Raw genomic sequence first — 16,389 nt, forward strand, 5'->3', positions numbered from 1 at the left:
AGCGTCTGGTGCGCAGTGCCCATCTCCCAGACCGTCTGGAGGATCCGTGTGTGTGTGTGTGTGTGTGTGTGTGTGTGTGTGTGTGTGTGTGTGTGTGTGTGTGTGTGTGTGTGTGTGTGTGTGTGTGTGTGTGTGTGTGTGTGTGTGTGTGTGTGTGTGTGTGTGTGTGTGTGTGTGTGTGTGTGTGTGTGTGTGTGTGTGTGTGTGTGTGTGTGTGTGGCACTTGGTGTTATGTGTGACGGTGTTAATTATTTAGGATTAGTGTGTGTTTGTAGCATGAAGCATCTAGACCGATCTGGCTACACCAGAAGGTCATTGACACACAAACACACACACACACACACACACCTCTGAATGTTAGATTAGTAGGGGGTTCAGGTTAACATGAGTATTGTCACAAACACACACACATCTTCCGCAAACCTAGAGTATTACATGACATTTGTGCAGTTCACTACTGTGAACAATAAATGCAAGCTCTTCAAATTGGGAATTGCGTTTTCTCTTTAACGCACCACTGCTATTAAATTTGCTTGTCAATCGTTGTTGGACAAATAAAGCACCTGACCCTTCCCTGGTTCTCTTTACACAGTGAGTTGAGTGAGCAATCATTTTTGCATACAAATAAAAGTATAAATAAGCCAATAATTCGAATCAGTGGATATGTTTGACCAATATATAGGCTATACGTTTCTACTTATTCAGTTTATGTGTTCTTTGCTTTCAGGTCTACTGATCAAATTTGGTGGATCTCTCAAGAAAAGCACTCGACAACTCATTAAACACTGTTTCATAGCTAAAGTAACACACTGCTTGCATAAATGCTTTTTACATTTATTAATTCTAAAGTGAGCAACATGTAACTTGACAAGTGTTTGATAGTTAGACAGCCTGAAACAAAGGAAAATACATGTGCACCAAAATTAAATCTAAAAATCTACGTTCACACTGCAAGCCTTAATCATCAATTCTGATTTGCTGCTCAGATCCGATTTTTTTTATTTATTTTTTTTATAGCTGTTCACATTGACAAATTGGTGTTGTCAAAAAATCAGAAAGAAAACAATAATCCATTCATTTCTATATATAAACCCATGTTGCAGCTGGACTAAGTGGATGTATATCAGATGTGATTAAATGTATTTGCATTTTGTTTTGTTTTCAATGAATCTGTATCCATCTGTTGAAAAATGATAGACTGGAGCACAACCATTCACATCCACTGATTATAACCTACATAAATATAATGAGAACTTATGCTTGACAATTGGAGATGTCTCTTTCTCTGCATTAGACCCATCTTTGTCATAAGCTATTTTATAAAGTACTCTGGACAGGAAGTAATGACACCTACAGACGTGACCTCCATCTACTCCACTGAATATGTCACCTTCAAGACACTTTGCTTCTCTCCATCTACAAATCTCTATTCTCTGCCTCTGTCTCTCACACACACAGTGCCCCCCCCCCCCCCCCTTCTCCCACACACTCTCTCTCTCGCTCTCGTCTGGTCTAGCGCTTTCTGTCTGCTCTGCCTGGTGACAGAACGGCCTGATGGATTTTGATCCTCTCTCTGTGGTCTGCAGAGAGAAACTCATTCTGTGTATGGCTAATCTGCAGTCTGTGATACCCAGACCCACTCTCATTTGTTCACGCTCTCGTTCTGTCTCACTGTGATTGGCATAAGAGGTCAGTGTTAAATAGGACAGAGAATGTGTCTGTGGGAGATTTGGACAGGACATAGTAACAATCAAAGAACAGCTCCTTACACGGGTTTTATAGGTTTTGAGTTACAATTATTAGACCATTTAATATATTGATTTAGGCTGGATTTGGAGCTTGCTTTTTTTACTTAGACTGGAGGAGTGTCTTATCTGGATTTGGGTGTTACAGAATTTACATGGTGGCAGGTTTTTCTGGCTGGTTTAAGCTGGTCATTAGTTGATGTAAGTGGGTCATTATTTGGTTAACAAGCTACCATGTTCCAAAATCCAGCTTAATCACCAATAGCTGGCATGTTGCTGGTCCAAAAATGTCTACTGACAGCTTAGACCAGCTAGAAACCAACTCTCATGTTCCAAAAGCTCTTAGCTTAAGCTGTATTATTTAGCAGGGCAAACAATCACAAGGCATTTCTAAGAATGGAATCTAGAGTGTATGTTGTAAGTTTTTATTTATTTAATTAATTAATTATATTATATTATATGATATATTACTGTTTATTAAAAAAAAATCTATAAATCTGGGTGCCCATGTTAAACTCGCTACCACAATGCTAGGGATTGTTACCAGGGTGTTGCTATGCAATTTCTCAGTGGTTTTTTTTACATTGTTTGCTAAGGTGTTCTAGGTGGTTTCAAGGGTTTTGCTTCTATTTATTTAATTGTTTATTTATCATTTAATTTATTCAGAAGATCTGGGTGGTTCTTGCCCATGGTAATTCGCCACAGCTATGCTAGGGTGGTTGTCAGGGTGTTGCTATGAAGTTTGTAAGGTGTTTTAAATGGTTTGTACATTGGTGTGTGTTGCTAAGGTGTTCTAGGTGGTTTCAGTGGCATTGATAGGGTTTGCTATGCGGTTGCTAGGGTGTTCTGGTGTGTAGTTTTTAAGAGTTGCATGAGTCGAAGCCTGTAAAACTGATCTGCACATCTTAAAGGGATAGTTCACTCAAAAATGAAAATTGTGTCATCACTTACTCAACCTCGTGTTGTTCTAAACCTGTATGGGTTTCTTTGTTCTGTTGAACACAAAAGAAGATATTTTGAAGAATGTCGGTAACCAAACAGTTGATGGACCCCATTGACTTCCATAGTATTGTTGTTGTTTTTTTTCACTATGGAAGTCAATGGGGTCCATCAACTGGTTTCATCCAGATAATGAAAAATGTATTTGAATTGGTTTTTGTGATTTTTATGATTTGAGTCGGTACTTCTGTGAAAGCAAAATAATCGGACCTTTTGTACAAACAAGTTCACAGGGTCAATGTTACAAATATGCTCATTTAATTAGTGACCTAGAATTACTGCAGAAGTTTTTATTACATCACAATATTTCTTTGTTTTACATTTTTCAACATCCTAAAAATATCGACTCTCAAATCCCCACTGTACATTTAAAAAGACTTCCTTGTGTTTTTGATCTAAAGTCAGAGGAACAGCTCAGCGTTCATGGGCTAGTTTGAAGCCTGCTGTGATTTTGTGTTGTATTGATTCAGTTCCAGTCTGATAGGTTTGCGTTTGTAGTCTTACCAGTATTCTGATCTGAGTCTCATTCTCCTTGTCTTATCTGCCCTCCTGTCTGATTGTCACTTCCTTTGTCTGGCTGGCTTTCTGTGTCCTCCTCTCTGCTCTCTCTCTCCCTCTTTTGCTTCCTCCTCTTATGCCCTAAATTAGGAGAGAAGTGTTTGTTTCTTTTGATGTGTGAGTGCCAGTATCCCGCAGTACTGCACTGCAGGCAACAACTCACTCTTTCATTCTCTCTTCGTGACACTCTCACTTTCAGCCTCTCTGTTCGGTTTACTCGACTGAACGAGGTTCCAGAACGGTCCCTCGGCGCAGTTGGTGGAGAGCTCATTTTTGTTGTCTGAAAAGCATGTGAACTCCACAAGCGTCTCCATCTGAGAAACAGTCTTGACTGAGAGAACAAGTGCGAGTCCAGCAGGGTGTTCCTCATGTTCAAAAAGAACACATTTTCAGAAACATCGATCAAGCTGTTTACCTTCATCACTTTGATTCTTGCAGGCCAGGATAATGGAAAAAAGCTGCCCTTGTTACTTAATGACAGAAACTTTTTGCGTTAACTTTTCATTTATTTGCTCACCCTAATGTCATTCTAAATCAGTACTGTATGCTGTTATTTATTTCATAGAACATAAAAGGAGAATTTTAAAGATTCTTAATTTTCATAGTCAACCTCATGTCGTCCCAAACCTCTTAATTCTGAGGAACTTAAACGAAGATTTTCTGAATTATATATATTATAATGTTCTATATCCTAGAATTACTGAATTACTAAAATTACAGAATTACTGAAATACTTTTAAAATAATTAAAACAATTTATATATATATATATATATATATATATAAGTCTCTTCAGAAAATTTGGACTAAACCGCTCAATTCATATGGATTAGTTTTAAGATCTCTCTATGAACTTTTGAAGCAACAAAGTGGAAGTTGTTTGGACTGTCAACAGCGCAACTTTAAAATACTCCACTTTAAAATTAAAATTCTGTCATCATATACTCACCCTCATGTTGTTTCAAACCTGTATGAATTTCTTTCTTCTGCTGAACAGAAAGGAAGATATTTAGAAGAATGTCAGTAACTAGACAGTTTCTGGTCTCATTGACTTCCATAGTAAGAAAAAAAATATACTATGGAAGTCAATGAGACCAGAAACTGTCTAGTTACTGACATTCTTCTAAATATCTTACTTTCTGTTCAGCAGAAGAAAGAAATTCATAAAGGATTGAAACAACATGAGGGTGAGTATATGATGACAGAATTTTCATTTTAAAGTGGAAGTATCCCTTTAAAGGTTTTGGAACGATATGAGGGTGTCATGACAATTTTTTTAATTTTTGCGTGAACAGCCTTTGAAATATATAGTGATATTATTTGAGAAAAATATTGCTTATGCTAAGGGAATAAATATGTAATGCAATTACAAATGCTGATCCAATTTCTATAGCTTAGCTTACACACCTAATTTCACAGCAAAGGTCTTGCTATACTAGTGATCTTGCTTCAGGTCAGTGAACTATCCTAGTGAACAATTTTCTTACTGTTGTCCATAGCAAACCAAAATGGCTCTCACCTTTTTTTCTTTTTTTTTTGCCAGATGATATCACCAATTTGGGAGACTGTAGTCATAATGATGTTGATTTGACTCTGCTGCCATCTTTTGGTTAAAATGAATATTATATAGATTTCCTGATTGTACACAAGATCTGTTTTTGTTTCCCCCATTCTGCACTGTTCTAAGCTCTTTTTGTTTTTTTATGTTGCAGCTGAACTGGAGTTTGTGCAGATCGTGATCATAATCGTCGTGATGACTGTGATGGTCGTGGTGGTCGTGTGCCTGCTCAACCACTACAAGCTCACCACGTGGTCGTTCCTGAGCCGGGCAAGTCAGGCACAGAGTCAGGATCTCTCTCTGCAGCCGGTAAGACCCCATCCTGACAGCAGCACCTCTGCTTAAACACTTTGAAAACCTTCCGTCAACCTTCCTCAAATATTTAGATGAGCCCTGGGCAGGAATAAACTAAAATTGTATGTATGAGGCGTGGCCTAGAAGTTCATATGGTTCATGTGGAACACATAAGCTGCCACTAATTTCCTGTCTCTTCTCTGCTGTCTAACATTGCTTTACAGAGCATTATTGCTAAATATGAAAGGGCATGATGAGCAATTAATTACAAGAAACATGGGAATAATATGAAATGTAAACAACAAAGCAGTGTGGCATGAAAACGGGAAGCAGAAATGAGCAGAATATTTCAGTAAATCAACAGCAGAACTAAAAGGGAGTGAGTAGCACAGAGAAATCAAATGAGTTTTCAACAGTTTTTGGAAGGCAGAAATTGATGAGACTTCACAAAGATACTGTGAAGTGAGTTCCAGTGTCCAAGAGCAGGAAAGCTCATAAGGATCATCAAATCTAGGACAACAAGCACCATCTTATATCATATTTTAATTCAAAAACATCACAGTTCCTTGACGTATTCCAGGCTGAGATCAATTTCTTATGCTGAATAGATGTATTTTTCACCTGCTGTGTCATCTCTAAACCTTATTTGGTATATATTATGCGGGTGAGCTTTTATCTTTCAAAAGAAGAAAACAGCAGGGCCTAAAAAAAACACAGTGACGTGTGTGTGTGTGTGTGTGTGTGTGTGTGTGTGTGTGTGTGTGTGTGTGTGTGTGTGTGTGTGTGTGTGTGTGTGTGTGTGTTAGGGCTGCTCGATTATGGAAAAAATCATAATCACGATTATTTTGGTCAATATTGAAATCACGATTATGTAACACGATTATTTCACATGACTGGGAACGTGTTGCATTTATTAAAAAGACACGGTAACACTTTACAATAATGTTAATTAGTTAACATTAGTTAATGTATTAACTAACATGAACTAACAATGAGAAAAACATTTGTTACAGTATTTATTAATCTTTTTTAATGCTAGTTAATAAAAATACAGCTGTTCATTGTTTGTTCATGTTAGTTTACAGTGCATTAACTAATGTTAACAAATACAACCTTTCATTTTAATAACGTATTAGTAAATGGTGAAATTAATATTAACTAAGATGCTGTAGAATTATTGTTCATTATTAGTTAATCTTAACAAAGGTAAGTTAGTTATAATGCTAATTAATGAACCTTATTGTAAAGTGTCACCAAACACACCTTTCAACAATTCTTAAAAAATCGAAATTTGAACATTGATTGTACTTTTTGAACTATTAAAATAAATAATGTAACAGATAATAGGCTCCTTCAATGAGTATTTTAATCATTCCCGCAGATCTAGCACTTATAATGCGGGAAATTCCCCCACAAACATTGATTCACTTTAGCATGTAGATTGTATGAGTATCTTAAATGAATCCACAAAGATTATAAAATCAAATCAATAATTTAAAAACTTTCTCCAAGACGCAATTGTGTTCAGCGCGTGAGTGTTCAGCGGTGCTGCGTCTCTCTCTCTCTCTCTCTCTCTCAAAATGCGCTGGACAAGGCAAGCGTCGAAACTACACTCTCGCGTTTATGAGTCGGGACATGATGGAATTGTCACTTGTACAATCGGGCCAGCATTACATCGTAACTAAAGTTTATCATTTTCACTTCTTTTTAAGTCTTATCAGTTTAAACATTCAAGCTGAGAGAGTTTACGGCATAGGGAAGGGCGGATGTGCGCGTGTCATTCAGAACACAAGACAAAATAAGAGCGTTCTTTCAAAACAGAAAATGGCAAAATAATCGTTTTTACTCGATTATACTATTTTGGTGATTGTTGGGAGCAAAAATCGAAATTGAAATCGAAATTCAATTAATTGCACAGCCCTAGTGTGTGTGTGTGTGTGTGTGTGTGTGTGTGTGTGTGTGTGTGTGTGTGTGTGTGTGTGTGTGTGTGTGTGTGTGTTGTTTACTTCTGGAAAGGTCTTCTTTGTGTCTAATCCAAAATAACTTGCAGCAGTGCACTGAGCTGATGAGAGAGAGCTCTGCGTGTGTGTGTGGGGTGGGGTGTTGTGTCTCATCTCACCCGAGGGATGATTTTCGGTACATTTGTACAGTTTATAACCAGACCGACTGCAGGAAATTAATCATATTGATTATATTACTTCAAAAATTTAGTGCATGAGGTCTAAGTTATTCCCGCAATGGGCAACTGGATGAGAATTTTCATGGAAAACCGAACGCTGCTGCATAAGGACATAGTATATATGACTGGATGCACTACATGTAATTAAAACGCGACATATTACTCCTTCAGAAAAATGTGTTTTGGAAGAGACACAATGGCAGTGTCCCTCTGAGACTAGGGCATTTTGATTGCATTCAGCAGTTCTGTCTAGACGCCAGTCAAATAGACACGCGCAGCCCACTGCAGCACTCGGGAGAGACTGCTAAATGACTAGGACTTTTCATTTTCATTCATGAGGGAACGTAAGGGGGAGGGAAGCCAGCGAGGGAGGCAAGCAGCGATGTCTGGGAGAATGTTACTCCATGGTTTTGTTTAGGCTTTTTAATTCGAATGGATATATAGGTACAGAGAATTATTAGAGTCTAACAAATGGAATCTGTCTGATTTTTAAAATGGATATAATTAGGGTTTAACACATTGCTTTGTTGTATTTATTTATTTATTTTTTTAAATGTCATCCATGAAATTTAAATATTGATGTAAGCACGGAGCATCATTAGAATTTGACTGAGCTCTGTATGAAATATAATTAGGGTTTGACAAACAGGTTGTTTATTTATTTATTGAAGAATAATTATTGATTGAAGTTATGTTATGTTATATTATATTACATTATTATTTTAGTTTGTTTTTTAATGTCATCCATGCATTTTTAAATATGGGTATATGAGATCACAGAGCATTATTACAGTTTAACAAGCAGGTGTTTGATTTATTTTTTATTATTATTAATATTATATACTTATGTATTCATTTATATTTTAATGGCGTTTAGGTTAATGATTTCGGAATATTTCTGATATTTTCATTTATGACAGTGAGTGAACTATTATTTGACATAAATTTTAAATGTTCCTCTTTAATCAACAGTCAGGTGTTAACAAAATAATATTGTTCTAGTTATTATGTATCAATATTTTAGTGTCAATATTATACGATTTTTATGATAGACTATGCTATCTTAAATTGCAAGTAATTCACAATATTACATCTGTGTATTTTTCATCCTTGTTTGTAGGAGGGTTCTTTGTGGCCATCAGATAATGGGCTGAGACAAGGAGCATCTGAGGTAAGGTGTGTGTGTGTGTGTGTGTGTGTGTGTGTGTGTGTGTGTGTGTGTGTGTGTGTGTGTGTGTGTGTGTGTGTGTGTGTGTGTGTGTGTGTGTGTGTGTGTGTGTGTGTGTGTGTGTGTGTGTGTGTGTGTGTGTGTGTGTGTGTGTGTGTGTGTGTGTGTGTGTGTGTGTGTGTGTGTGTGTGTGTGTGTGTGTGTGTGTGTGTGTGTGTGTGTGTGTGTGTGTGTGTGTGTGTGTGTGTGTGGTGCCTATACTCTAAGGAGCTTGTTTCAATGGTTGTTGTTCTCCTTGTATAAATGGCACTGCCTGTAACAAGCAGTGAAGTCTCCTCAAGTGTATGCTGTGTCATATGCCTGAGTGTGCCTGTGCTTCTCAGTGTAGGCGTATGTGAGGGAGGATAGGCTCTGAGACTGTGTCTGTGAGTGATAGCGCTTAAAATATTGTGTGTGTGTGCGGGTGGAGAGAATACATGCATATATATTCATTGTTTGTGTGTGTGGGGGGGGGGGTCTCTCTCACCGGGATGCAGCCTCTCAGCAGTTCATTAATCTCTCACCCTCCTCTGGCAGCGTCTAGACGGTCGTCTGAGAGACCAGACACTCACAGTCTATCTGCGTAAATTGCCTCCCATCAGTATCCAACTCGCTAATGTAAACGTGGCCCCTGCAGTAATGAGGCTGATCTCATTGGCTAACTGACATGCAGATTTCACTCATATGAGGATATTTTATCAGCTGCATATTAGCATACTAATGTCTGGACTGGGGACTGTTTAAGTTTGGGGCTCTGGTGAGTTTATATGGAAATGGTAGAGTCATTTTTTTTTATCTGTGTGGATGTGACATGAGTAGAATACCATTATTCTGAATGAACAATTTTGTCTGTTGTAAAAATGGATTTATTTGGATGTTGTTCTAGATAATCATATAGACTCATTCTCTCTTTCTCTATCTTGTTATGTGGTATGGGGCTGGGTAATATAGCTTAAAAATGTATCAAGTGTTATTTTTTCATTATTCTTTTTATTTTTGTACTTTTATAACTCAAGAGATGATTTTCAGTTTTGTAGCTGATTGTGACCCAATACCTTTGGGTTTGTTTTTTTATCAGCCCTATAAAAAAAGATGACCAATACCTTTGTACATTTAGTGCGTAGTGCTTAATACACTAAAGGAGGGTGTACTGTACTAACCTACCTCAGGGGGGACTAAATGCTGCTATGTGGAACAAACTTTTTTTGAACAAAGTAGTGCAAATTGCAAAGAAACCTAGCATTGGGGATTTGTTGCTTTTTCCTGTTGTACCGAACTCGTTTCGAAACGTGACCCCAAAACCGAGGTACTTACCGAACCGTGACTTCTATGTACCGTTATACCTAGGGTTGGGTATTGGTTGGGTTTTATCCGATACCAGTACCTACTCTGTATTTTTCAAACGGTTCCGGTGCTTAAACGGTTCTTAAACCGGTACTTAAGAAAACGAAACCGCACACACTTTATCAAAAAATAATACCTGTGTGTGTTTTCTGAAAAAGATTTTCTGATTTCTGATTAAATAAAAAATTGTGCCGTTTAAAAGGCTACTGATGTAGCTGAGTTAAGATAAAGTTAAGATAAAAATTTTGTCTTCTCATATTATTTATATATATTATATATATATTATATTATATATTATAGACTTTCACAAAACAGAGAAATATCTGACACTGAGCAGAAATATTTAACACGCATACTAGTATAGCCTCATATAAATATACTTGATGTACTTCATACTTGATATGCAAGATTTGCAGTTGGCATTAAAATACTAGACTTACCAGAAGAGGAACACTGCAGCTGAACTTGAACTTTAGTCAAGAGTGTCAGAGGTTTTGGGTTCTAATCCGCATTCGTAGGTTGTTTTTGTTTTTTTTAAAAAAAAAATATTTAAATCGATTATGCTCATCAGTGGTTGTATATCAAGCAGGGACACTTTGTGTGCATTATATTTTGTGATTTCACCAGAACGAATAGATATGAGGCGCCGTCTAGGGCTTAAATCGAACTTCATTCACGCACACATAAAACGCTTGCATACACATATACTAAGTAGTCACACATACATGTATACTGCTCAATGCTCCAACTATATGAAATGCACAACGTCACATCTAAAGTCGCTCACGCACACACACGCAAACTCTACACACACGAGACACAAGGAACTCTCCGCGCACATACTCATCTGAGACGCGGGCACGCACACACAAACTCTCCGCGCACATACTCATCTGAGACGCGGGCACGCACACACAAACTCTCCGCGCACATACTCATCTGAGACGCGGGCACGCACACACAAACTCTCCGCGCACATACTCATCTGAGACGCGGGCACGCACACACAAACTCTCCGCGCACATACTCATCTGAGACGCGGGCACGCACACACAAACTCTCCGCGCACATACTCATCTGAGACGCGGGCACGCACACACAAACTCTCCGCACACATACTCATCTGAGACGCGGGCACGCACACACAAACTCTCCGCACACATACTCATCTGAGACGCGGGCACGCACACACAAACTCTCCGCACACATACTCATCTGAGACGCGGGCACGCACACACAAACTCTCCGCGCACATACTCATCTGAGACGCGGGCACGCACACACAAACTCTCCGCACACATACTCATCTGAGACGCGGGCACGCACACACAAACTCTCCGCACACATACTCATATAGACGGCGCCTCATAAATAGATCGATCTCTGCAACGTATTGAAGCGCGCGTCCGAGTGAAGAAAGTGCGGTGTGCGCGAGCCACAAGAGAAAACACTGTATCAGCGCCACTGATCGCAGCGGCAACGAGCACTTTGATCACTTGATTTAAAAAACACAGTTCAGCGCTAGATCGTCTCTTATTTAACAAACGAACTAAATGAATGCTCTGCTGGTTAACTGGAGATGTTTTGTTATTGGATCATTCGTGCCGCGAGATGTTTTATAGGGCGCGGTGAAAAAAGTCAGGCACCGAAAGTTTCGTTCTTATTCGGTCTCGTTACTACCGTTTACGTCGGAACCGGTTCCCTATTGGAACCGGGTTTCGGTACCCAACCCTAGTTATACCCCTAGTTTTGGATTACACCCTGTGGTCAAAGATCTGGACTGGTAATTGAAAAGTTGCTGGTTCAAACCCTACAAGGGATGATCCTTGAACTACTACTCCCATTGTGCCCTTAAACTTTGGATAATAGTATTTGCTAATGTCTAATTATTAGTTACTGATTATACGACTTTATAGCTAAGAGGGCAGATTTTCATTTTGTTCTTGGATTCTCTCTCTTGTCCTCCGCAGGTGGTGTACGCTCCTCAGCCAAGGGACCGCTTCACCGCTCCCACTTTCATGCAGCACAACCGCTTCAGACGTTTCCAGCCTACGTACCCATACCTGCAGCACGAGATTGACCTGCCGCCCACCATCTCGCTGTCGGACGGAGAGGAGCCGCCGCCGTACCAGGGCCCCTGTACACTGCAGCTGAGAGACCCCGAACAGCAGCTCGAGCTTAACAGAGAGTCCGTACGTGCCCCGCCCAACCGGACCATCTTTGACAGCGACCTCATTGACATGCACAGTTCAGGGGGTGGCGGTGGGCCGCGACCTCCCAGTAGCAACTCTGGGATCAGCGCCACCAACTCCAGTACCCATGGACGCATGGAGGGCCCTCCGCCCGCTTATAGTCAAGTCATTGGGCAGCAGCCGGGCATCGTACTTTACCTCCACCAGCACAGCAATAACCCGCCCCTCCCTGTCACTGTGCAGACTCCACCCAGGGGCCGGACAGATTTAAACAGCCCAGAGAGCACAATAGCGCTGAGCAAAGACAAACAAAGGGAGGAGCTAGTGTGAGGGGGCGGGGCTAGCACACGATTGGCCAATCGCGATCACTCTCCACCCATAAAGGGAACAGGTTCTCCCTCTTGACACTCCCGTGCACAACAGCGCTTAATGTGTCTTCGCAAGAAAAGAAAAAAAGCATAACCATGTGTTTTTTATAAAAAATTAAGAATATGGAGCTGAGCTTACAAAAGAAAACATTTAATTTGTTTTCTGTCAGACCAGCTGCGCTAAAACTGGGGTTTATGCACTGCCTGGAGTCTCCCACCTTAATTGCTCTGTATTACTTGTGTATAGCCGACACATTTAGAGAAGGTAATTCGCACACAGGACAGGCTTTTTGTTGTTGTTATTCTCGTTGGTTTTATCGTTGTATCCCCCTTGAACGCCCCCCCTCCTGCCCAACACACACGTTGACATACTAGCTGTGTGGATAGAAATTTATTTTTCTTTTCTTTTTTCCATTTTTTGAATTTTTATTTAAAGACCGAGATCTGTGCAGCATGAACAAAACAAATGCGAAAAAGGGTGAAAATCCAAATCCTAGTGCCAAGGTTTATGCAGAAGGTGTCATGGGGCGTTGACTGTCTTAAAGACTTGTTATACATTTAAATTGAAAACCTTTTCTGAACTTTTGCACTATTGTTGAGGTTAATCAGAGAAATTTGGGAATGGGGTAGTGGGGGTGGTGATGTATGCGTTTACTGTTTGTACTGTCGTTTTCATGTAGATCCGATCATATGCTTCAGTGCGAGCTTTCTATCGAAAGGGAAGTGATCTTGTCTGTTTCAGCACAAGAAAAATCTCTGATCCAGCCTAAAATAACCTTGGTCTAAAAGAGGCACAGAATACAGAGAGTCTGCTCTACTCTCATCTATCCTCACCACTGACATGTTCAGCCGCTTTCACAGACTACAGCTGATCTGAGATCAGTTGGCTGGTGGCACGGTTGACATTTTGCCTAAAAAGAAACTGGCTTTACTAAGAGATCCAAACAGGTTTTGACATGTTATGAGATTTTCGCTTATTCTAAAGAGGTTCTCCAACTCTTTTTTTTATTTTTATTATAACCATGTATTTATTATAGAATTTATATATAGGCAAAAGTAATACAATCTTAATGTTATTTTCTTTATAGACTCTAGTGAGAAACTATAAAAATTATCTTTATCCCTCTCTCTGTTTATTTATATATATATATATATATATATATATATATATATATATATATATATATATAAAATTTGATTAGGATTTGTGTAGGATTTTTTTTTTCCTCATTGGAGTCTGTCAAGAAAATAGCATCTCTACAATTTTAAGGTCACCATTTCATGCCTTTTGCACTTTTGCTTTCAAGTCAAAACTGAAACCAACTGAACCTACAAAATAATCCAGCTCTCTATTGTAGGGTTTGTTTTTGTGTTTTTTGACACTAGTCACTACCTGCTAACATTTTCCATACTTTTTGTTTGGGTTACCACCTCTTACAGCCAATACCAGAACATAGACATTCATTGGCATAATCTTCTAATCAAAATGCCAGTGCGGTCGAAGAAAAATAATAATAATAATAAAAATAATTGAAAAAAATTGCGTGTTGTATTATCTAGTCCCCAACAAGAATTAATCAGGTTTAAAAATGTGGTGAAGTCAAGGGCTAATGTGATGGGCATTTTTGAAAATACCTATTTTTACCCAGCAATCCTCTGTCCTGTTGCCTTTGCTCTCACTCTGTCACCAACCAGAGTGAACCCGACCCTGACACCAGCTCCAGCACGCACCAGTCCTGAACATCGAACTCTCTTCCTGTCCATATGTGTTCCTCTTATTTGCCACGTAGACATACAGTCAGGAAATCCAAGATCTGTACTTCTCAGAGCGGCTCTCTGCATTCAGTTCAAGCTTGGGTGTAATCGATCACAATCATTTAGGCTTAGAGGATGTTGCTCTGACCAAGAATCTGGTGCAGAGGTAGAGAAAATCTCGAAGAAACCCCAAAGACTCTTACCATTTAGTGCACACACATCCCTTTAATAAGGAGACTGAAGACTGAGGCCCTGTTTTTAGTCACCGCTGAGTCTGTCAAGGACAGATGGACTTGTGAAAAGGACATGGTGATTTTTGTTTCTTTCTTTTTTTGCTGGGGATCAAGGTCAAAAAAATTCAAAAGCAACATACTCACCTTTATAAGCTACTCTATTTGTACTCAGAATGTTAAGAGTCGGCCAATCAAAATGTGTTTGAATGCTTTTATTTCATGTCTGTTGGTTGGCTTTATTCTTTTTTTTGTGTGTGGACAGAAATGATGTCTTCTGGACCCATGTGCTTTAAACCAGACTTAACACATCAGCACTCTCCTCTTCTATATTAAGATTTCTTGGACCACATCAAACTGGACTAGATTTGGAATTCTAGAATCTCAATACCTGGGCTAGATTTGGAATTTTAGAATCCTAGCGGTTACATCCCTTAAGTCTGGTGCACACTGTACGATTTTGGCCACGATTTTGCCGTCTGAGACAAATTTTGAAGTCTGAAGTCTTTGATCGTTATTTTGACATGTTCACTGACAGCCAATTATTTAATTAATTACCATTGCAAAAAAATAATTGCTAATTTTACCTCAGACAAAATTCTGCCATTGTCAGAAGATTTGACTCACAGTCCTGCAGTGTGACTTCTACGACGACCATCAAATTGTCTTTGTTTTTCAAGACAAGCCACGACCAAAATCTACATTAGAGATTTCTTTGTAGCCACCATTTCAATCCCGCTTGTAATGCAGCTCACAGTCACTGAACTATCATCCGGGCGAGCTTTCTTGTGCGCGTCTGTTTTTAACGCGTCTTGACTGCCGTACAGTCTGACATCAATGACAACTGAGATCTTACAGTGTGACATGGCTTACAGCGAGGATCATGTTCGCAACAATCATAAGGACTATTTGTAAATCATACAGTGTGCACCCGGCTTTAGCAAAAATGTTGGAATCGCCACACTTGGAGGACGTACACCCAGCTTTTTTGCTTTATAGCAAATAAACAAATCACAGATATGACACAAAACGATGTTCGTTTAATAGCTGAACATGGTTCCATTACAGTTTTTTTTTTAGTTTTTTTATTAATGGCATATTGTTTTCCATATCAGATTGAGGGAAAAATATGGAATCATCAACAAAAACACACAACTAGTACTTTGTTGCTTCTTTTTTTTTTTTTTTACTTTTTTTTTTTTGAGGCATGGACTAATTCTCCATTAAAATAGTCCCAATTTATTTTCATTCGGATTGAGATCTGGACTGTTTTCTGGCCATGTCATTGAGTTGACATGTCTTTCCTGAAGAAAACTTTAACAAATATGCATTGGTATATGTTTCAGAAATGCAAATTACAAGGTGATTCCATATTTGTTTCCTCTATTTGGAAAACTGTAGAAACAAAATGCTATTAATTTAAATTATTTAATTTGTTTGAGATATGTTTCACATGAGTCAGAATGTTCAGCTAAACAATTATTTTTATTTTTTTTTGCTATGAAGTAAAAATATATATTCAAAAAAACTGGTCAAACTTTTGAATAGGCTAGATTTTAGAATTCTAGAATCCTTTTAGCTTCTAGATTTCTAGCCAATTTAAATGTAATAATCCCAGAATTTCCAAATTATTATTCTAGAATCCCAGAAAGTCCCATAAGAATGGCTAAATTCCAGCAGCTGAGCTCAGTATAGAACTGTAGAGTCATTTGAATGGTGTATATTATACGCTCTTGTCTTTCAAGCACATGCTTTAAAAGCTCACAACATTGCAGAGTCTGAGGGAGATGTTTCTCTCAGCTCACCTGGGAAAATTAACCAAGGCTACAAAGAGCAAAGCGAGAGCACAATGTCACTGCATTCAGAACGGTATGCTATTTTAGAGCCCTTTCCCTGTTTACCTGTCCCTCTATTCTTTTCACTGGCTGTCTTCAACCATTTCATTAGTCAGTTTGCTGCTG

At 38.9% G+C, this 16,389-nt stretch overlaps 1 protein-coding gene and 1 long non-coding RNA gene across 3 annotated transcripts in view; both read left to right on the forward strand.

Annotated features, from left to right (window-relative positions):
* Nucleotides 1–15,944, forward strand: part of ldlrad4b (low density lipoprotein receptor class A domain containing 4b) — a 51,245-nt gene extending 35,301 nt beyond the window's left edge. For both annotated transcript variants that reach the window (XM_082149565.1, XM_082149566.1), the window contains 3 exons: nucleotides 5,014–5,168; nucleotides 8,453–8,503; nucleotides 11,854–15,944. In XM_082149565.1, the coding sequence (XP_082005691.1) occupies nucleotides 5,014–5,168; nucleotides 8,453–8,503; nucleotides 11,854–12,405 (758 nt within the window). In that variant the 3' untranslated portion in view covers nucleotides 12,406–15,944. The remainder of the gene's footprint in view (nucleotides 1–5,013; nucleotides 5,169–8,452; nucleotides 8,504–11,853) is intronic.
* LOC309483644 lies at nucleotides 8,608–11,845 on the forward strand. The gene is made up of 3 exons (XR_014200609.1): nucleotides 8,608–9,582; nucleotides 9,632–10,410; nucleotides 11,283–11,845. It is a non-coding gene; the product is annotated as an uncharacterized lncRNA (long non-coding RNA).
* Nucleotides 15,945–16,389: the final 445 nt, after the last annotated feature.

This window comes from Leuciscus leuciscus (assembly GCF_965113295.1).
Source record: "Leuciscus leuciscus genome assembly, chromosome: 20".
Taxonomy (NCBI): Eukaryota; Metazoa; Chordata; class Actinopteri; order Cypriniformes; family Leuciscidae; genus Leuciscus; species Leuciscus leuciscus.